The 22,752-nt window shown below is 39.5% G+C and overlaps 1 protein-coding gene across 4 annotated transcripts in view; it reads right to left on the bottom strand.

The window, feature by feature from the left end:
- Positions 1-22,752, bottom strand: part of palld (palladin, cytoskeletal associated protein) — a 55,104-nt gene that overhangs the window by 29,354 nt on the left and 2,998 nt on the right. For 2 of the 4 annotated variants that reach the window (XM_077533326.1, XM_077533329.1), the window contains exons 1-2: positions 19,613-19,635; positions 17,805-18,626 (exon numbers count right to left, since the gene is read on the bottom strand). In XM_077533326.1, coding sequence (XP_077389452.1) covers positions 17,805-18,625 — 821 coding nt within the window. In that variant the 5' untranslated portion in view covers position 18,626; positions 19,613-19,635. Of the gene's footprint in view, positions 1-17,804; positions 18,627-19,523; positions 19,545-19,612; positions 19,636-22,752 lie in introns of those variants that run through there. The other 2 variants (XM_077533328.1, XM_077533327.1) reach the window with 2 other exon arrangements.

Genomic DNA, 22,752 nt, shown 5'->3' with positions numbered 1-22,752 from the left:
GCATATGCCATCTTGCTCATCCAAAAGCCTGTCAACATGCACACAACACAAGTAATGTTCCAAACCCAAATTCTCTGCTCAAAGGCCACATTGGCCAACCCAAACAAATGGGTATTTGTATTTGAGCTATATTAAAAACAAATGCTAATATGAGGATCTAAAATGTGTAAAATTGTCTCGTGTAATAACTGGAGTTGCCCAGATTGGATCATGTGATTTTCAGCTGATACAAAGTAATTGTGATATTTTTTATTATGTTGTTTACAATAAGAAAATACTTTTTTTTTCCACACAAGGTATTGAAAGCTATTATTCAAGGCAGTGAGTGAATGGCTTTCATTTTTACAAAAGGTTGGCAAATTTACATTAATATCAAAAGTTTCTATTTTTTAAATTATTTATAATTAATACATTAACCAATTATTCACCATTTAATAACTATATATGTATATTATGTATATTAGTAAAAAAAAAAATTACTCATGCATTTATTATTTATTTATAAATGATAAAGCGAAAAATGAAGATACATTTTTTTATATAAAATAAGTAAAAAAAATAGCTGTTTTTTTATTTCGTCAAATAAATTTTTTAATTATTAATTTAATTCAAAATAAAAATTAAAAAATGTGCGTAATTGTGGATTTTTATTTGATCATCATACTCCATACTAAAACATTTGTAAAATCGATATATTTCCCATCATTTATTGACTAATTTAACTTCATTAAAATTAATTATGAATAACACAATTGTTTTACTATTATTACAATTTTGAAATAAACCATTTTGAGGTTTTACGTGAATAGTGTAACTTTTTGTTTCTTTTTGTACATCATCTCGGAATGACCCTCTGGCCATTTAAAAAGCAAATGTGGCCCTTGACAAAAAAAAAAAAAAAAAAGTTTACCCACCATCTAAACCAAAACTATCTAAAAATGGTTGAAATTAAATACGTTTTTTGTGCACTGGCCTTGCGAGTGCGTGCAAAGAGCCACCTTGGCCTGCACTCACCCTGCTTTTATTTTTGCCGCCGCTGACGGAAAAATCCACCAGAGCGGCTCTCTCCTTTCACCACAAACCGAAAAAGCATCCCGTGCCAGATGGCGGTGATGCGATCTGGACAGGAAGCGTGGGAGAACGTTCGCAAGCAAACACACTTCACATAATCAATGTAGGATGCAAAAAATAATAATAATAATAATCTGGGACAAAGAGGACGTAGTGATCCGTGTTTGTCTGTTGTTGCCCCAGCGTCGTGAAGCGCAGCTAACCGCACGAGTTCAAGCAGAGTGCAGCTGGACCCGCAGAGCTCGTCTTTAGACTTAATTACAAACTACAATAGAGACGTCCAAAGAGAGAGAGCGAGCGTGAGAGTGAAACTCGGTTTCTACTTTCCTAAACACTCCAGTTCATGGTAACCTTGGTTTCCCTCATATTTGTATCAGTTTTCAAAAGGTTTTTTTTTTCCAATCTGAATTTTGCCCCGATTTGTGTACATCTGTTTGGTTTTAAATGGTTCAATAGTTGGCAAGGCAAGTTTTTTTTTTTTTAGTTTTTTTTATTAACAAGGCAATAACCCTTCTGGTCTTCTCGGCAACACTCAGGAAACATCGGCGTAACACATTTGTTCAAACATCTGACTTTCAAAATAGACGCACATTGCATAATAGTTTCACAGTACTTGGACCAAAGGGTGACTTATTAAAGTCAAGTCAAGTCAAGTCAAGTCATCTTTATTTATATAGCGCTTTCAAACCCAATAACACTCAATAAACAAGCATCAAACTGTTTGTTGTTTTATTTTGAAGGCCTGTATTTTGACAGGATGTCACACCGATGTTGCCTCAACTTGTCCGAGTGTTGTCAAGCAGACCAGGAGCCTCTTTGTTATCTTAAGTTGTTTATTAAGGCTCACATTGTGTGATATGTCTTGCCCTCTATTGAACTCTAAGTTTACACAATACAACAAAGTTCTAAATAATGGTAAAAGTGAGGTAAAATGTTGATTTATCCACTTGATTAGTCATTTACGTAATGCTATGCGCTAAAGCTAACTTCAATCCGTCACTGACACACAACACCTGTTTTTCTGGCTATGACGTAAACGTTGAAAAACTGATGAACTAAGTAAGCACCAACGGAATTGCCTGAATTCCAAATGTTTGGATTACCTGTTATGAATTGGTAGAGAACAGGAAGTTGTGTGAAAAGTACTGAAACACTGACCAGTTGGTCAATCAAAATTTAAGAACAGGTCAAATATACAAGAAGTTCCCTGGTAAATAAAGCACATTTTAGATTCATGCTGAAATTCCACCCAACCTTTTTGAGAATCGTATTGTCTATGAGACCTTTATCATTTGTTCAAAAGTGCCAAGAATATGCTAGCACGAGAAGCTAACTTAGCAGGCTCGATCTGAGAATCCACTACGAATGAAAATTAAGTCTTACAACCTGGAACAGAGAGATATTTCACTACATTTTGATCTCAAGTGACAACAGATAATGTCAGCTTAAATACTACAAAATAAACAAACACTTTTAACACTGTTAATTTTGACTAACAAGTAACAAGCAGATGCTAGCGCAAGAAGCTAACATGCTGGTAGTTGTCTGAATCTTTACTCTGCGCTCTTTGTCAAATGGCACAAACAGAGAATGCAAATCAAAGTCCTTTATTTACAAAAAGCCGGCCACTTTTTGATCACGTGTGACAAGCAAATGGCGGCTAGCGTAATATGCTAACGTAGCGTTCTAAAGTCTTCATTCCGTGATCCTTGACATCAAACGGAACAAACAGATGGACTCAAATTTACCGGACTAAACAAGTCACAAAAGATCCCAAACTGTCATTTGTTGACAAAAATCTGCTCAAATAGCAACAAAGAAAGCCAACATTTGCGTCTCTGATCTTCAGCTAACACGCTAGGCTCATTAACTTGAAAGTAACTTCACACAGATTTTTCGGCACTGTCTGTAATTATTCTAATAAGGACAATCACAACTTGTGCGTCACGGCGGAAAAAGAAAAACGGACGCCAGCCAGAGATGATAAATGCAGGAATGTGGCCGCAGTAAAACAGAAGAAGACATTTTCATGACAGCGAGGGCTTCGGAGGTCAGGCGGAATATTCCGGACTCGGCGGACAGCTGCGGAATGACGAGCTGGGATGCGTATGCCTCGGGTCGAGCGGCGCTAAATCGGAATTGGCTGCTATAAGACCTGAAGAAGTCACGAATTTCACGCATTATCCATGGGGAAAATCATGGACAGACCAAATAAATGTTCACACTGGCAAAATTAATGGATCAAAAGTCAAACGTCTAAACATCCATTCATTTTCCAAACTGCGTATTCCTCATGAGATACATTACATATTTTAGCGACAATTTAGCGAAGCAAAACAATTTCTTTAAATAACAAAAATACAAAATAAATAAAAGAAAAATAAATAAAATAAATAAAAAAATATATAAAAATAGAAAAATAGTTAAGAAAAAAAAATCCAACATTGTAACAAAAGTTAAGTATTAGCTGCATGTTAGAAAAAAAAATACAAAAAATTAAAGCTGGGCAAAAAACAACAAAAAAACAAAAAACAAAAAAAAAAAACTGGAATATTCTACAACAATGATGCAAAATTATAATGGTAAAAATACCCCTTAAATATATATATAAAAAAAACAAGTTTGTTTTATCAAAACGTATTAGACAAAAATCCTAAAATTAAATGGATGAAATAAACAGACAACAATAATACAAAAATATTTGAAAAGAAAAGAATTATAAGACCAAAAATTAACATAACTGAAAAACATGAAATTATTAGAAAAAAACAAAAATATACAAACAGACCTACAAAAAGTACATAAATATTAGACAAGAAAATTGACAATAATAGTAGAAATGAATACTGATACAAATACCATGTGAAAACACACTATCAGCCAAATATTATATCAACCAAAAACCACACAAATATCAGCTGAAAACTACAAAAACATTAGTCAAACAAACCGATAACGACATGGCGCGTACATTTGTGAGCATGAGACGCACATACTACTAAAAGAGTGACAGACATATGCAGCAGCTGATCTACACATGCGCACACTCATGTTGCCAGGCTCCATCGCACACAAACACACGCACACACACTAATACGCACACAAAAAGCACAAACACTGGAACCTGCAAATCTTTGCATTTAAACTTGGAACCAGGCCTTCCTGTTTAATCCAAACGCTCCACCATAGTAGTTACTCATTCATTCATTCATTTGCTTGAATAGCAATGATGACTATTAAGAAGTCAAGCTGCCAATCAATGATCAATATGGAAATTGAAATACTCAAAATAACATACCTGAGCCGCAGTGCTGCCTCCTGAGTCAAACTCACAGCCTCGCACCCACACAAACACACACAAAACACACATTGAGAGTGACACACATGCCCGTACTGAATGGGTGAGGAGGGCGGGCGTGGGAGCGCCCCCCGCCCTCTCCCCAACCCGCCTCACCCCGAGTTGCCAAATTCCACACGAGATGAAAGAAAGGTCGCCGGAAAAGATTTGTACAATATCAAAGGGAATAAATCCGATTTTGGAGAATGTTCTGGGAAAATTACGCCTCAAAAATCAAAGTCAGAGTTCAAACCATCATCACAAGCTGGCAAATCTCGTGAGTTTGAATTTATTAACCCCACAAATATGTTTTTATTATCTTTTGCTTCTTTTTGGACAAACCTTGGCACACGTGTATATTTTAATAAGAGCAGAAATATAAAAAAAAAAATCTCTACAACAAAATTAAAATGATTCAGAATACAAAAGTCTTGGGGGAAAAAATACTAAAATTAAAAAAAACCTAGGGAGAATGATTAAAAATACTACAAATAATGAAAAATATAGAAATGGTAGGAAAAAATTACCTAATAATTTAATGAGTGCCAAACAGTAATTAAAAATAACACAAAAATATACAACAAAAATACTGAAAATATTGAAAAGAATAGGGGGGAAATTATTTAAACTAATACAAAAAAAATAAGGAAAAATATACAACTGGTAGAAAATGTATTTTTGAAAAATTTATATTTTGGTGAGAGCCAAAGCAGACAAGAAAAGTAATTATTTTGAATACAAAAATATTGGAAAAAAAATAGAAAAAACAGAAAAAAAAAGTAAAAAAAAAAAAAAAAAAAGCTTCAAATAATATACAAATATTAGGAAAAAAATCGAAAATTAAAAAATAATAATGTAAAAACAGCCAACACAATAAAAAGGAATATCTCTTATAAAATGAAAAATATTTTTCTAAAAAAAAAAAAGAAAACAGATTTTAAAAATAATATAAAACATTTGACAAATAAAAAATACTGTATATATAACTATACACGTTAAAATTCACCCATCCACTTTCTTGTGCTTATCAGGTCTTAAAAATATTTTAAAAATATTGGCTTGTCTGTACATAAACAAACAAATACCCAAATATAAATAATTCTCTTTGTCAACCATCTTCTGAGCTTAGTGATAACCATCGAACAGGAAATGCTATTAAATGCAACATAGCAAAAACTGTGCTATATACGAGCAATACAATTGACGACGAAACGTACAAGAGGACACCAACACAGCCGGCGTCCGTCCTGCAAATGTGTCAAATCCCGCAAGGAGACAGTCCTCTTAAGGACGCCACCGAAATAGATCCCGGGATCAGGCCCCATCTAAAAAGACCACTTTGGCGGGGGCGGCACCTGGCAAACGCCGGACAGATGGCTGCGGCCTTGCTGCTTCTTCCACATAAACACACTCACATTCGCACTCCTGCTCTGTGTACACACAAGACCATCGAGTGATCCCAAAAGTGATCTAAAAGTGAATTCTCCTCAGTCAGCACATAGAAAATCGTTTTGGTGGTTTGTGTGCTGCTCTCTGGTTCTCTTTCTGACTGTAGAGGATTAACATCCATTCACGCACAAGTGCGGCGACTTCTATTTCGCTCAGGGGAGACCCCCCCAGAGTGGGATTATTTGTGGAACTTGTTACTAGGAGGGGCCCACACGGCAGCCGTGTATCTGTGTAGTAGTTTCGAGGTGCTAAAAATAAGACTTGGGGTCCCCAAAGTGCAATCTAATTGTCTGGATGGGTTTTCTTTCTGTTGGTATTTTGGTAGACGAGTTAGGAATTTGCATTTGCGCCGTTGTGGGAGTGAACACGGCCAGGTTGATTGAGATTAGCACACACAAAATATAAAGAACTACAAGAAGATCTCCATGCCGTCAAATGGGCATTTGGAGACCGCCGTCCTCTCCCGATCACACATCTGTGTGCGTTTTAGGAGCGATTCCCGACCGGGATCAAGAGTTGGCCGCAGCAACGCTCAAATTCGCCGCTCCGCTCGGGCAAACTCAATCAATTTGTACTTGACTTTCGGACGGTTTCCGTGACCGCGCTCATCGATCTTGTTGACACCGAGCGCCTGCAGCTGCCCGAAGGCGTCTGGATGCTAACGTCCTGGGAAACGACAAGGGAAAAAAAAAAAAAAAAAGACCGCTGGGGAATCGATTCGTGGTCACGGTGATGCTGGGAGTTCTTTACTGAGGACGGTTTGGAGGACTCGCCAATTTGTTACAAACAGCTTCCCATGTGATCGCTATGCATTCATGTTTGCAACTGTTATGTTCTGGGGTTGGATCCCAAAAACTAGTGATAGACCGATATGGTTTTTTCAAGGCCGATACCAATACAGATTATTTGTAGTCAAGTTGGCCGATAACCGATATTTCAAGCCGATATTCATTTGCAGTAAAATGGGGAGGGGGGGGAATTCTTTCAAACTATATATAATTTCTCACTGAGTAACAAATTCATGTGAATGTAGCTCATTTGGGGTTTTTGTTAGGGTTTGTAAAAACGTTTCAAAAAGATTTTTGCGGTGAAAAATTGTGTGAATATGTTCCAAATGTGTTTACGACAAATAAAAACTGACTGCGAACATCTTACAAATCCTGATGAAAACCCCAAATTCGCTACGTTCGCAAGTATCCCCTGCTCAGTGAGCTTTATCGGCCTTCAGATTCAAAACATGGCCGATGCCGATATTTGTCAAAATGCCAAATATCGGCGCCGATAATCGGCCCCGGCCGATTATCGGTCTATCCCTACCAAAAACGCAGAAACAAATAAGAGGTTAACACTTTATTCGCATCACATCAAGAGGCGTGGAACTAACTTGACTAGACCAGAAAAAAAAAACGAGAAGGCATCGAGGAACAGAGGAGCAGGTGGCCAGCTGGACAGATGACAGATGAATAAATCGGCAAAGACACGCTTCTCTGTCAGACTTATATAGACAGCGACTGGATCCGATTGGCTGCGGCCTGACATGTGGGTAACCATGATAGGTCGCTGAAACAGGACTGACGTGGATTTCTCTGATTCGCTGCTGACTTGAGACGCGGGTAACACTGATTGGCTTCTGACCAGATAAAGAGATTAAAGATTCCGGACATCACATAGCCTCTGACCAGTTGAAACTAGTTGCTGGTTACATGCCGATTGCATCAGTTCAAATACAACAAAATACTGTAGTTACATGCCGATTGCATCTTGCATCAGTTCCAATAAAGTCAATTAAAACCAAACGTCAGACATTTGCCACAAACAAAACACAGTCATGACACCAACTACAAGCGGAGCAGTTCTCGTGTTAGCGGGATGAGGCTAGTAACGGTATGTCAGACTTCACCACTGGCTATGTACTAGTGTTCTAACCAAAACTGGTCTCAAAAACACATTTTGTGTGTCTTGGTTTTACCTTGTACTCGACCTCAACCTCGACCTTGGTCTCGGTCTTGGACTGTCTTGGATTTTTTTCGTCGACGAGTAGTGATCTGCTATCCTTCAGTTTAGGAGACGTGCTAGCTAAGGTGCTATACTTTGGTGGTAGCGCAAGCTAAATCTATAAAACTGGCCATTATTTTTCACTCTTCACTTCTAAATACCGGAATTTTTGAATAACTCGCTCCGGAGGGGCACCAGTCATGAAGAAGAAGAAAAAACATATGAGCTGCTCCAGAGTTTGTCACATTTTTGGCAAAACTTTGTTTTACAAAAACCAAGATCAAGAACAGTGGAGCTCAGACCGACACCCAAAATCCCCGTTCCCTAATCATGTTGACGGGAACGAACAGGTTCCGGTTGGATTCAAACTTCTGCTTCTAACTAACAATGGAAAAGTTTTCATTTTTAGTTTAAAATGGCTTAACATCGCATTGTAGCCAAAAGTCTAGTCAGTTTTTCCGCCATTTGGTGCTATACATAGTAAATCCTTGTGGCCGATGCCGCATGCTAAACTAAGACTACATTTCTTCTTCTACTTTCATTTGGCGGTTGCCAAAATGTGGCAGTAATGCGCAGAAAGTAGCAGAAGAGTTGACTTCTCTGCTTTTGAGAAAAAATCTTTACATTTTCTGTTTTTCTTAGAAAGACTTTTTCAATAAAAGTGCTTCCAAAGTAGCCTTTCAATTGCCTAATTTATACTGACCCGAGATAAAAATGATTTGCATTTAATCTGTAAACCAGAAAAAAAAAAAAAAAAAAATGCATTTTACAAAGTTCCCAAAATGTGTTTTTCGCATTTGAACACTTCCTATGGAGGAAATTGCTTCAAAATATGTGTTGAGCATTCGAGGTAGCATTGCATTACACTAGCCACTAAGCTTGGCCTTTGCGGAGGTCGTTCTTAATGCGGCTTTGGACTGCCAATGTGGAACACTCACACATCTCATCTGCTCATAAAACATGCACAGACCCAGCATTTTTTATTTTATTTTTTTTTACGGCTGTTATAAAAGATGTTGAGACACAAAAGACAAAGTGGCAACGTGGCTCCACATCAAACGCAGCCGGCATCCAGGGGAAAAAAAAAAAAGAAAAAAGAAAACAAGCCATCAAAGTGTGCATTTGAATGGACGTAAAGTCACGGAACAGGTGAGGGCGAGCAGATGCGGAGCGGAGCCGAGTTCAACGCCACAAAAGGCGAAGACGTCACATTGGCCAAGTTCCCCAGATTTTCCCCGACCTTCGCCGCTTCAACTGTCAACTGTCATGTGGCCTCCATTCTTCCTGTAAGCCAGCAAGTGGCTGCTTGACGCTTTTATAGGCTCAGACTTGCTTTTTCGTGATGTTTTGTCATCACACGGTCACAATTAGCGCTCAAAGTCTCCTTTCAAGTTTACGACGCTCAGCCTGAAAGCGTTTCATGTCGCTCCGGTGCCCGCAATCGGATTGTTGGGCGTGAGCTATGTCTTTAGATCGGCGGTTGCAATTTGTCAGCATCTGCGACAACTACAAGGGAGACCCCGGTTACATTCCAGACCCACACGCAATCGTGATGTGTGCTAAAGCTTGAACTCTGCAGATAACTCTGGAACTTTAAAGCTTTAAAGTGAAAGCCAAACTTTAACATTTCTTCACAATAATAATCTTATATGTGACCTCACTAGTCTAAACATGACATTCTGATTAATGCTACGTTTGTGGAATATGAGTTTGAGGGGGCGGCCATTTTGCCACTTGCTGTCGCGTGAAGATGACATCACAGTTGCTCAGGGCAGGCAACAACCAATCAGAGCTCGCCTGTTTTCTGAAGCTGAGCTGTGATTGGTTGGTACGTGAGACCTGAGGAAATGTGACGTCGTTTTCAGTCGACAGCATGTGGCAAAATGGCCGCCTTCTGGTATTTTAATGCTTAACGGTAACTCATATTCTACAAACGCAATATTAACCAGAATACCGTATTTAGACTAGTGGGGCTGCATAGAACATATTGCCAAAAAAAAAAATGGGGGTGGACTTTCCTTTAACTTTGACAGCACTAAAAAATAAATAAATAAATAAATAAATAAATAAATAAATAAATAATATATTTTTTAAAATGTATATTTAAACACCAAAATGTTTAACCAAATCTTATGCTCACATAGTCTACTATAGCTAAATGCTAACACATAATGTAAAATGCCTCTTATGGGCTAACAAAAATTAGCATGGATCAGTGGTGGTAAACTAATTTTGTGATTTACCATGTCAGACTGTTGTGACTGTGAAAATTATATACAGTACAGTAAATGGCCGCAAATTCACATAATCAGGTTATGTGTAGTCGACTGTAAACAGCTGTCCCTGCATTTCATTGTTATATGTATTTTTTAACAGTACATTGAATAGTGGCTGCCAAATATGAAAACTATACTTACAAAAATATTGTTCAATTTATTATAAGAATTGGGGATTTGGTGATTAAAACTTATCATATTCTGACCAACTACGAAAAATTGGTTATATATATATATATATATATATATATATATATATATTAGGGGTGTTAAAAAAAATCGATTCGGCGATATATCGCGATACTACATCGCGCGATTCTCGAATCGATTCAATAATCGGCAGAATCGATTTTTTTTTTTTTTTTTTTTTTTTAGGATTCACACCTTGAGCATGGAAGAATGTTATATGAACGGCACATTAAGCCTTAATATTTTTATTTTAATGCTGTTCAAACATGAAACAGATTACAACCTCTATAAGACTGAAATTTCAGATAAATAAATAATACATTTTCATATAAATCTTACACTCTACAAGCTTACTGATTAGTATTTTCTAAATATGAATGAAAAAAAATCGCAACAATCGACTTATAAATTCGTATCGGGATTAATCGGTATCGAATCGTGACCATTCGTATCGGGATTAATCGGTATCGAATCGTGACCATTCGTATCGGGATTAATCGGTATCGAATCGAATCGTGACCTGTGAATCGTGATACGAATCGAATCGTCAGGTACTAGGCAATTCACACCCCTAATATATATATATATATATATATATATATATATATATTTTTTTTTTTTTTTTTTTTTTTTGTGTGTGTCAAAATTTACAGCGGACTTCAAGTGGGAGTGAGAAATAAACAGCTTGAAGCATACACGTCTTCTTTTCCATTCGTATACGATTGTCTCTCATTTTTTTGAAGATGTGAGAACAGGATTAAGACTTTAAAAAAATAAATATATGGTCGCACTATAATGCAGATTTTCACGTATTTCACATATTTTACTTTGGTTATGTGCCGTGAGATTTTTTATTTTTTTTTAAATGTTAGTAAAATATCTTCGTACAGTAAAGGTTGTGAATCACGATGTTACCCGGTGTCATGTTGCGATGATGTCATTCTATTTCTGTTGCTGATGTTGCAACCAGGTGAACGGAATTGAACTATATCGCTGCATTAAGAGTCGGGTGTTAAATTCCTTTTAAAAATGTGAATCATTTCCAAAATCAATCTCTACAAACAATACCAAAACAAAATCGGCCTCACGCCACTCAGGCCGCTTACACTACGGAGCCCATTTCGAGGCCAACCCTAACATAGGCGAGAACCAAGCGACGGATTAGAGGGTATTCTGGGACGGTATGCAGTAAGAACCTCATGATGGGGTGAAGTCTCACCTCGTTGGGCGAAACTTCGCACCCCGTCTCCAGGCGACCTTTGGGGGAGACGCGACTCGAGTCTATAAGACGGAACGGACTCCACCGTCACGACTGCTGTTAACATGTCGGCGAGAAATAGCGATGGGTGAGCGTCTTGAGTTTTTTTTTTTTTTTAACCGCCGATATCTTTACGCACATCAGTTATCGCCACGGTGAGACGTAAACAATACGTCAATAGTGACAGGCTCGCACCCACTCGCCAAATATCGGCGGATTCTATACATGTGCGAAATAGGGGTGTTCCATATCATACCTTCTACGATATTACCGGTGTATTTTTTGGGGGGGGTGTTAAGAATTTGAAATATCGCGAAATTGACGTGGTGACGTAATCCATAACATCATACGTCATGTTGTCCATTTGGACGTACATGCGTCATTTGCTGCTACCGTAAAAACAATGCCGGAGCGTATGGCTGTGAGCAAAAGTTCATTCGAAAATATCGTCACCATAAAAAAAATAAAATAAAAAATAAAAAAAATAAAAATAAATAAATAAATAAAAAAAATTTAAAAAAAGAAGAAAAAAAATAAATAAAAATATCGTCACCGCAAATTTCTTTGAAATATCGGGATATTATTTTTAGGCCATATCACCCACCCCTTGTGCGAAATGACAAAAGTCGTGCGATTACATCTTTCTACGATCATGCAATAATGGATAGAGTGAAGCCTTGATTTCATTTTTTTTTAAATATCAAAAGTAGGGATGTAACGATATCCAAACATGATGATACGATAATTATTACGATATCGTGGGGAGGTTGGTGCTACTAAAAAAGGTCACAATATTGTAAAAAAATCAGCTCATACTTAAAAAAAAACACACACAATATTGTGCTTTTGTACATTACAGCAATTAAAAATAATATAAAAATATAAATATTATATGTAAAAATGTATAAATATAATATATATTGAGGCACTTGCTAATGCAAGCACACATTGACTCTTCACAAGCATATTACGTTCCCCGTCATCTGGCCGTTAATGTGGATTTTAAACATAAGAAGGGCCAAATCATGCCTTGTGAAAATTTAACTGCACTAAAAAAAAAAAAAAAAAAAAAAAAATAGCCACCAGAGGGGTGCTAGAACTTTACAAATGGAAATCAACCCGACTTGTTTAACAGATGTGCTGCTATTATCGCGACACGACGATATTACCGTTATCGTTACATCCCTGGTCAAAAAGGCGAAATGACATCAGGGCTTGCTCTGATTTCCTTTTTTAACTCATTGACTGCCATTGACGGGAAAAGACGTCAAATAATGCATTTTTGCTGAGCTGGCAGTGAATGTGTTAAACAAAATGTGCCAATATATTTTGTGATTATATTGCAGCATCCTTTTTTCCTTTTTTCTTTTTTAAGGCAAATTTTGCTTAAAAATCCATCAATTTTGGTTACATCTCATCTTAACTCATTGACTGCCATTGACGGAAAAAGACGTCAAGTCATGCATTTTTGCTGGGCTGGCAGTGAATGTGTTAAGAGGCAATTTTTTTAGTGTTTCCTCCTGTAGACATGAGGAGGAGTTCAAGTGAAGCCATTTGATCGTTAAACGAGTCAGCATTACAAAGTGGCTGCGTCATGAGTCAGCAGCCGGTCACCTGCTATGACTTCATCGCGCCGTTCCACTTCCCACTGCTCGAGGCCATCTGCTCGTACAGTCACAACACATGGCTCTCGTCTGTGTGGAAGCAAATGCGGGGATGAAGAAAAGAAGAAAAAAAAAAAAAAAAAAAGTAATCCATACACTCCGGTTGAATAAATGTTTTTTTTTTTCTAATTTAATTAAAGCCACTGAAGCGAGAATCCTATCTGGAGCTAAACGCCTGTGGCATTTCGCGGAAGCATCTCTTTCCAAAGGTCATCCTCGCTTCAATGGGAGTCAATGGAGACAAGGCGGAGATGACAACATCACCCCTCGCCGCCCCTCCCATGTTGTGTTTGCATAGCATTTAGCGTAATGGCACGGAAGAGCATCAGACTGAAGGAAAATGGCAACCTGAGTGAGTTATAATTGAGCAAAGTGGATTTTCTGTCTGCTCAGCAAAAGATGTCTAAATCTGTCAACAAACCAAAAAAAAAAACAGCGGAGACCACACACGTAGATGTTGAACAACTCGTTGACTTCACAATTTAATCATGAAATCAGTCACTTTAGTCTCCTTAATTGATTGAAATTTCTTTTTTTAAACAATTTTTTAGCCATCATGCAGTTGTACCGCCGTGCTTTTATTTTGAAGGCCTGACTTTACAGGAAGTTGACACTGACGATGACCGAGTGTTGCCGAGGAGATCGTGATAGTTGTTGTTTGCTTGTTGTTGCGAATGAAATACATTGGAATGAGTGAGGACATGTTTCCTCATTTGGCTCAGTTGTGCAATTGTTACCGAATTGAGGAGTCAAATAGGGAATTTAAAAAAATAAATAAAAATCTTGCATTGCACAATAACTGGGGGAAAAAAAGAAATCTACAAAGAGATGCAAATTCCCCTTTTGATCAGCAATGGACGTACTTACACAATAGGAAAACATTTCACAAAGCATAATCGTCAGAATGCAGGACACTCGTTTGGTGTGCGGTGGGAGTGATGGAAAAATGTATACAATCATAGGCCGATTTCTGTACATTCTTACATAATCACACTGGCTGACTTCATATTGTGACTGATGACAGATTCGACTTTTGTTAGGTTTGCGGTTGGGAGGCGATTTGCTGTGAACAACCACTGTGCATGCCGCTTTGCTCTTTGGTGGTCGGTTGTTTCCCCCATCCAAGAAAATACAGCAAATCATCCTTGAGCTTATCCAGATCTCCGAGATATTATTTTGACGGTAACAAAAGGGAGACAAACTTGTGGCTGAACAGATGAAGGCCACGCCCGGGAGCCTCTTTCAGAGCTGCCACATCCACTCCTTCATTTTGGATGGAACGGATACGCCACTCACTCACGCCACAACAACATAACTATCATTTGGTGAATACTACTAATTGATGTAAGATCTCACTCTGCTGCAAAAAATAAAATATATTATTAGTGTGTCCTTTAATAGAAGAAAAGTGAGATAAAACCACCCTGAAGATGTCGTTTGTCTGAGGAAATTGCTGCAGACGCACTTGTAGATGGACTCATTATAGTTTGCTGCCCCCTAGCGGTCATTATACGGAAGTGCAGTCCATAGAGCGACATAAGCTCCTCGATAGATAGATAGATAGATAGATAGATAGATAGATAGATAGATAGATAGATAGATAGATAGATAGATAGATAGATAGATAGGAGAAGCAAACCTATTTTAGATGATGTCACATAATTAGGTTATAAATACAAGATGGTGGAGCACCTACTATGACAGTTTAATTTCCATAATTAGCAGTCGGACATATGATGTGACACGCTTTGGATCATGAAACGTACCTTTCCGTATGGACGTCGGACATACTGTATGGTGTGATGTGCTTTGAGTCAAGAGCTGTTCTTTGCCAGATAGAGAGATAGCTGATGGACATGATGTGGTATGCGTTGGATCATGAGCTGTTCTTGCTGCTCAAATTGGGGAGTAAAAATAAAACCAAATTTTTTCCAAGTGTTTGTTCTGATCTCGATCTAAATAACTAGAATTTAAAAAAAAAAGCTAAAATACTTATAATAATAATATAACTGGATCCGGTACGGACAAAACTGTACCGTTAACTCATTCACTGCCTTTGACAAGTATACTTGTCAATTGTATTTTTTAGAGCGGTGCTAAATGGGGGCGAATCTGAGCATGCTCCACTGTAAATATCAAACTTGGAAACAACTTTACTGATGCCCAACCACCGGTAGATGACATCATTGCCCCATTTTATAGGAAATAAACACAGTTTCAGAGTCCATGGGAGAAATGGCTGTATTTTGTCAAACCTACATTTTTCTGCTGTCAATTATAAAAGAACGGGACGGGACAAAAAGTAGGGAGTCTATTCTGTTATTTGGTAGATTCGGTTTATATATAATTATTGAATGTAATATCACGTGAGTATTGGAAATGTAAAAATTTTCTATAATGACTGGCAGTGAATGAGTTAATGGAGAAAATGAAAGCTGAGCCAGAGACATGAACACTTTTCTGGCTCTCACTTATCACAACGTTGAGTCTGGACTGCATCACTGATACTGATAAACGTCTGCGAACACATTCCCATGTCACCGAATTGTGATTTAAGTCCAGTCAAAGAGTTACTGGCCATAACAGGTACACCTGCAAACATCTAATGATATGATCACGCTCACCTTAACTTCATCCACATTTAACTGTACTGATTTGTCTCATGCTAAATAGTGAACTCCCATTCACTTGATTGCCAAATACTGAGCCCCACTAGCAACCTGCACTGCATTGCTTCTTCTCAAGTAATGAAAACACAATCAACTGCTTGCAAAATAGTGATCCCACAGTTGAGTATACTTCCTTTGCTTTCCACCAAATAATGAACCAGCATTGAATGCCATCGCTTTGCTTCCAGCCAAACAGTGAAGCCACATTTGATTCAACTGCTTGCCAAATACTGAAATCCCTCGTAAATTGCACCACTTCTTGTCAAATAATGAACCCAAATCTAACTGCTTGCAAAATAGTGAACCTGCAGCTGTGTTTTGCTTTCTGCCAAATAATGAACCTGCATGGCAAACAGTGAAGCTACATTCAACTAATACATTTTTTTTCTCTTTTCAGCCATTTGTTGAACACCACGAAACCGCAAAAACACAAACACTCACGCAAAAGATGCCACAGCTCACGCACGCCCAGACATTGCCACACAGAGAATCACACTATGCGTTGTCAAATAGTGAACTCACAATCAACTGAATGTCTCTTTGCTAGTTACCAAATAGTGAATCTACACTCAATCACTTGCCAAATAGTGTACCCATATTTAACTGAACATCTTTTCTAGTTTCCAAATAGCGAACCCACCTTGAACCCAACAACATCCGTGAAAGTTGCCAAATAGTGAGCCCACCTTGAACCGAACAGCTTTTCTGGGCAGCCAAATAGTGAACTCACATTTAACGGAACATGTCTGCTAGTTGCCAAATACCGAATTCACCATGAACCGAACATCTTTGCAAAAGTTGTAAATCCACATTGAATCACTTGCCAAATAGTGAACTGACATTTAACTCATTCACTCCCAGCCATTTTCACAAAAGCAATCCCCTTCACTCCCAGCTGTTTTACTGGATTTTGACTGATTTTGCAAGGCCCACAGAATCCATCCATCCATCCATCTTCCTCCGCTTATCCGGGGTCGGGTCGCGGGGGAAGCAGCTTCAGGAGGGAAACTCAGACTTCCCTCTCCCCAGCCACTTCAACCAGCTCCTCCGGTGGGATCCCAAGGCGTTCCCAGGCCAGCCGAGAGACATAGTCTCTCCAGCGTGTCCTGGGAGGCCCACAGAATATTGTGTTCTATTTCTATAAAAGCATGAACCTACCAAAAGAAAGATTAAAGTTTCTTCTTTCACCAGGGAAAAAAAAAAAGTTCATTTCTATCTCTTTCCGTTTTGCACCAATTAGCATTAGAATGTAGCTAAGTTGAATCATTATTCACAAATCTATTTATAATTTTGAGTAAATTAGCTTTTTTTCCAACATGGCCCTGGTTGATCTCTTATACTCTGCTGCCTCCTGCTGGCCGTTTTGTAATTACGGTACTACCATTGTTTTCACCTGTTCTTTGCAGTTGGGAGGCTGCATCAAAAAAAAAAAAAAAGCATTAAAAAAAAAAAAAAAAAGTATAAAAACGTATAAATACGTCTTTGGGACAATTAAAACTCTTTGACTGCCAAAGACGTTTCACGATGATTAGTAAAATTCCAATGAATGGAATGCGATCTTTCATTTCGTAGCCACATTGTATATGTAGTAAAGGCAAACAATATTCTTTTTGCCTTGAAAGATGAGTTAAAATGCTCAAAAGCGGCTGGCACTGTGGATTTTTTTGTTTTGTTTTTATAACGCCTGGCAGTCAAAGAGTTAAAAACATTTAAAATAGAACGTATTTATACGTTTTTGGGAGCAAATGAGCTACCTGAATCATCTTTTTACTAGTTGCCAAATAGTGAACCCACCTTGAACCAAACATATTTGCTAGTTGTCAATATTGAATGGCTTGCCAAATAGTGAACCCACCGTTAACTCACAGCAAAAAAAAAAAAAAAAAAAAGGTGTACCTGATGAGTGGGAGTGGATTTCCACTGACTCTGCATTCCAGACGAATGGGGCTACCCTCCGCCACCTCCTGACTCTTAAGCTTCTGCACGAAGCACGGCGGCGACAGGGGTCCCGTTGTGGCTGGGGCCCCCCCAACGTGTGGGCTTTCGGGAGCAGCCGGCGCCCCCTCCGGAGGGCCCGCTTTCTGCGTCTGCTCCGTCTGGCAGGATGCGGCGGCGGGCACAGCCGGGGCCCCCTGAGGGCCCGGCCGCTGGTTCCCGGGTGACAGATATCCGCTATCCGGGGAGGACGACTCCCCCTCCCCGCCGTGCTCCAGGTGAGAGGAACCTTTAAAAATGGATGACAGCTCCTCGATGAATGTAGCGGCGCGGCTGCAAAACTCCGAGGCCGAAGACGCACGGTCGTTTAACTCCAAGCCTTCGTGGAGCAGCCGAGGTTTATCCTGCTTGTAGACCGGCGGGACCGGCTTGAGGCGGCCCCCCTTCTCGGGTGAGGACGCATCGGCCTGACTAACAGTTGGACTGGTGTCATCCGTGCCGGAGGTTTTAGTTTCCTGGACAACTTCACTGGGGGTCTGTTGGGGGTCCAGATGCGGATCCTCAGACGTTTCCTCGAAAGCCTCCCAGGCCAGGTCCAGACTGCGGTTGATCTCCTCGGCGCTCAGGAAGGCGGTGAGGTCGGCGAAGTCCCCGTCGCCGCTGTCCATCTCAGCCCGGAGGGCGGCATCCCCCTCCAGGGCGGCGGCGGGAACGCCTTCCGCAGAGTCCTTGAGCAACACAGAGATTGGGGGGAGTGGCTGGTTCCAACTCCCGTCCTGCATCCTGCAAAATAAAACAAATCTGTTAGAAATGAAAGTTATCATCATTACTAAACACATTTCTACCACTACACCGTGGCGTTAGCTAGCTAGCAATGCCCGAAAATGCATCTTCTCAAGCACCAGAAGCATATTAGCTCGTGAGCTAGCTACCAGCTAGCGCCTCTCATGGGGGCCTGGAAAATCACCTGACAACATTGTGTGATTTTTGTTTTTCAAGCCACTGGATGCTTTAAATATTTTTCATGGGTCAAACATTTTGGAATGTGTAGGCTTGAGAAAGATGCTAGCAATGTAGCATCCACCTAGGTACGAAAATTTGGAATGTGCCCCAGTGGTCTAAATTCAGGAAACTGCAAGTTGAACAATGTAACTACATTGAAAGCTGTCATATGGAACTTTGTATATACATTTTTTAATGACTCATGGACTCAAAATGACATTTTAAATGTTCTTATATGACCTGAGCAGAGTAGTGTAAAAGGTACACTTCTGTGCTCTGGAGGCGCTGTCAACAGTGCTTGTATGGATTGTAATTGTATTATGTACTTTGTTTGTCTCTTTTGTGTTACTTTATGGACCTTCTTTGAGTCTGAAATAAAGTTTGATTGATTTCAGCGCACATGGTTTCCCTCTCAATGACTACAGCAGGATTTCGAAAGTCTTCTAAAGCTTCCATTTTACATATTAACTACATATTACATATTAAAACATCTAGGCCAGGAGTGGGCAAATAATTTTGCATCGGGACCACGTGAGAAAATGGAAGGTTGCTATTTAAGGGTCAAGCTAACATGCTAAACTCAACATATGACTGTATTATTTGTTATGTAGTAAAGCTGCATTCGAGGATGGTCGTAAGTCGGATTTATCCGAGCTGTTTTTTTTTCCCAGTTCCGACCTGAAAGCGTTCGAGGCGAACGTAAACAACCAAAATGGCGGCTAGTGCCGAATATTTATGAATGGAGTAAATTGTGTTTTTTAGCCTACCATTCGCGTCTGTTTCCAAACGGGTCGCCATTGTAGAGTGACGTCACAGACCGTCGAAGAAGTCGACGTCCTTTTTTTTTCTTTTTTCTTTTTTTTTCACCCCGTCTAAGTTCGCAAGTGGGATTTCCGAGTTCTTGGGGGCTTTCCCGTACACATTTCGATATTTGAACTCGGAAAAGTCTGCTTTCTGACCATCCTCGAATGCAGCATTAGAAAGTCTTATTTTACATTTTTTTTAAATATCTCACACTTTGAAGTTGATAACATTTTGACTCATATTAGCTGTTGTCATTTATAATGTCACAGTATCACTTCTAGTACACCTAATATGTACAGTATATGCAACTGTAGATTAGTATTATGCCTAAATCTCCTGGCATTCTCTCCACTGTGCCGGAAATTAGAACGCTAACATTTGGACCACTGTCCAAATATTTTCTAGTTCCTGAACATATCAAATGTATCAAAAAAAGTTGCTAGGTTGTAAATGTAGGTCAGTGCTTCTGATCGCTGACCCTGACCCCTGTGAAAGATTTCGACTGCTCCAACACATCAACATTAAAATCTTATTTACACACTGAGATGTTACTTCCAATACGGCCGATATATATTTTGAACTTTTTGGCAACTGTTTGAACGCGTGGGGTGTTACGAAACAACCGTGTACGTCTCGCTCCGTGCTCGGGTGCCTCGTGGCGTCCCGAGGAGCAGCTGCTGTTATTTTTAAACCCGCCGGGGCCGTGCCGCAGGCACCGTGACGCCCGCCTCGGTCCGCGGGCCAAGCCAGGGGAAGGGGGCAGGGTGGTCCTTGAACTTTCCGTGAAAAGTTAAAAAAAATAAATAAAAAATAAAGTGTGGATGGGATGGTGTTTATGAAGGCATAATGCAATCGTCATTGAACGCAGCATCCATGAGATGGAAGGCCACATTAAATATGAATGTGGAAAGTTTCACACGACACCACATGAAGCCTGCCGGACCTCCAGCTATCAATAGCGGAAATGGATTTCTGACATATAGAAAAACAAAAACATTCATTATTATTTAAAATGCGATGTGTTGCCATGTTTCTCCCTCACAATTGATGTGACCTGCCGGGCGAGACCGTCTTGCATGCTGACTCGTTAAAAAGTGTACTTGACGAATATATTCGTCAATGGTAGTGAACGAATTAATTAAGAGCCAACTTATAATTTTGTAAATTCCAAGTTTAGTCACAAAAATTCCATGGAATGGGACCAAATTTTAAAAATGTTTGTGATATAATCGGGGGGTGTATTCTTGAACAATTAGAATGTGGAACAATTAAAGTAAGCTGTAATGCTAAACCATGAAAGTTGTCTTTTTTTTTTCTTTTTTTTTATCCCAGCCATGAGACTAAAAAAATAAACCTTGCCTGATCAAAGTGTTACATAAGAACTAGACTAAGTGCAATTTCTGAAGAAATTGCGTGGGAATGCTGAAAGCACATGGAGAGATAAATTATGAAATTATAACCTCCTGGTTACCGGACAATGCGCTTTACCAACTGTGCCATTGAAAATGAATGGGGAGAAGTTGATATTAAAATGTTAAATTGTGCAAATACTATAATTAATGTGGAATCAGACGATAAATACCCCGGGAGGCGTGAATTATTTTTGAAGCTAGTTGAAGTTTGAACAATGTAAATTGGAAGAATTATGTGGGAGTTATTAGGCGGCAAAAAAAAAGTGTGGAGAATAAAAAAAAAAAACATATGTGGGAATGCTTCAGCCCAATAATAATAATCCCAATATCACACACACTCGCCTTCAAGTGAGCTTCTCGTCCAAACTTCCTTCTTTTCTTAGCGTTTTGTCCTTCCAGTTTCAACTCGGGAATGAGCCCAAAAAGGAAGAAGCGTCCCTGTCCTTATTGGTCCGTACGGCAGCTAGCGAGACCACCTTTTGGGTTCGGGGGTCCGATGTGGCTCTGCGGTCGCCGGCTGGGGCTGTTCGCTGACTCTGTGTGCATGTGTGTGTGTGTGTGTGTGATGGGGGGGCTAAATTTGGCTCCCCCCCGGATCAGGTTTCACAGCCGGGCTACTGGCAAGGAGCGAGAGCGGTGTTAAGGTATTGCACCTGACAGATGATTGCAATGTGTCGCACAAACAAGCACAACTGCTGTACTCGCATTAGTGGACAAGTGAGTACATAATTCGAGTGAGGACGTAATTCGTTATGTCACAGTGTTAGTGTAGTGGTTACGGTTTTGGCTAATGCTTTGTTTTGTGTCTAGCTAGCTACACGCTTCAGCGTGTTTCATCTGTAAATGGGCATGGAGAGGCGGACTTTCGAAACCGTGTTGTCAAGGTCAAATACAGTTTAGGCCCCTTTCATTTTTAACGACGTTTTAGCACGTCCGCCTCGCAGTACTGAGGACGCAAGATCGAGTCCGGGCTCCGGGCTTCCTGGGTGGAGTTTGCATGTTCTCCCTTTAAAAATGTGGTCACTTTCCATGGAATTTTTGTGACTAAACCTGGAATTTACAAAATTATAATTTGGCTCTTAATTAACTCGTTCACTGCCATTGACGAATATATTCGTCAAGTACAATTTTTAACGGGTACGCATGCAAGATGGCCTCGCCCGGCTTGTCACGTCGATTTTATTTAAATTATTTTATACCGTCTTGCCCTTGTTTGTGTACTGGGAACGCTGCTCATGTTGTACCCGATTTGGACACTTAGGGGCGGTGTGGTTCTGATACACAGTTAAGTTGTAGCTACATTAGAGAGAAGGAAAAAGTCATGATCAAGTTATGCCAATAGAAGTTTTTTTTTTGTTTTTTTTTTGCAGCGTATGAAGAGCATATGCCGGTGAGTAATGTGAAGATGAAGCGTTTGTATGAACAGACGTTCTTTTGAGGGATAAAAGTGCCACGAGCAGCACGCTAATTAGCATTAGCGAGTTAGACTGGAGTAGCTCATGACAATTATTTGCTCATCTATAAAATGAAGCAGAAATCATTGCCAAGCAAATCATTTTTAATCGAATGGCAGACCCAAAAATCTGAATCGCATCGTGAGACAGTCAAAGATTCCCACCCCTAGTATCAAACATTTATCTATTGAGCGTAGGAAGACTTGGCTGGAAAACTCCGCCCACGCCATCTTAGTC

This window comes from Festucalex cinctus, chromosome 10, assembly GCF_051991245.1.
Source record: "Festucalex cinctus isolate MCC-2025b chromosome 10, RoL_Fcin_1.0, whole genome shotgun sequence".
Taxonomy (NCBI): domain Eukaryota; kingdom Metazoa; phylum Chordata; class Actinopteri; order Syngnathiformes; family Syngnathidae; genus Festucalex; species Festucalex cinctus.
Note: the sequence above shows the minus strand (reverse complement) of the source record. Positions and strands in the feature narration are given on the sequence as shown.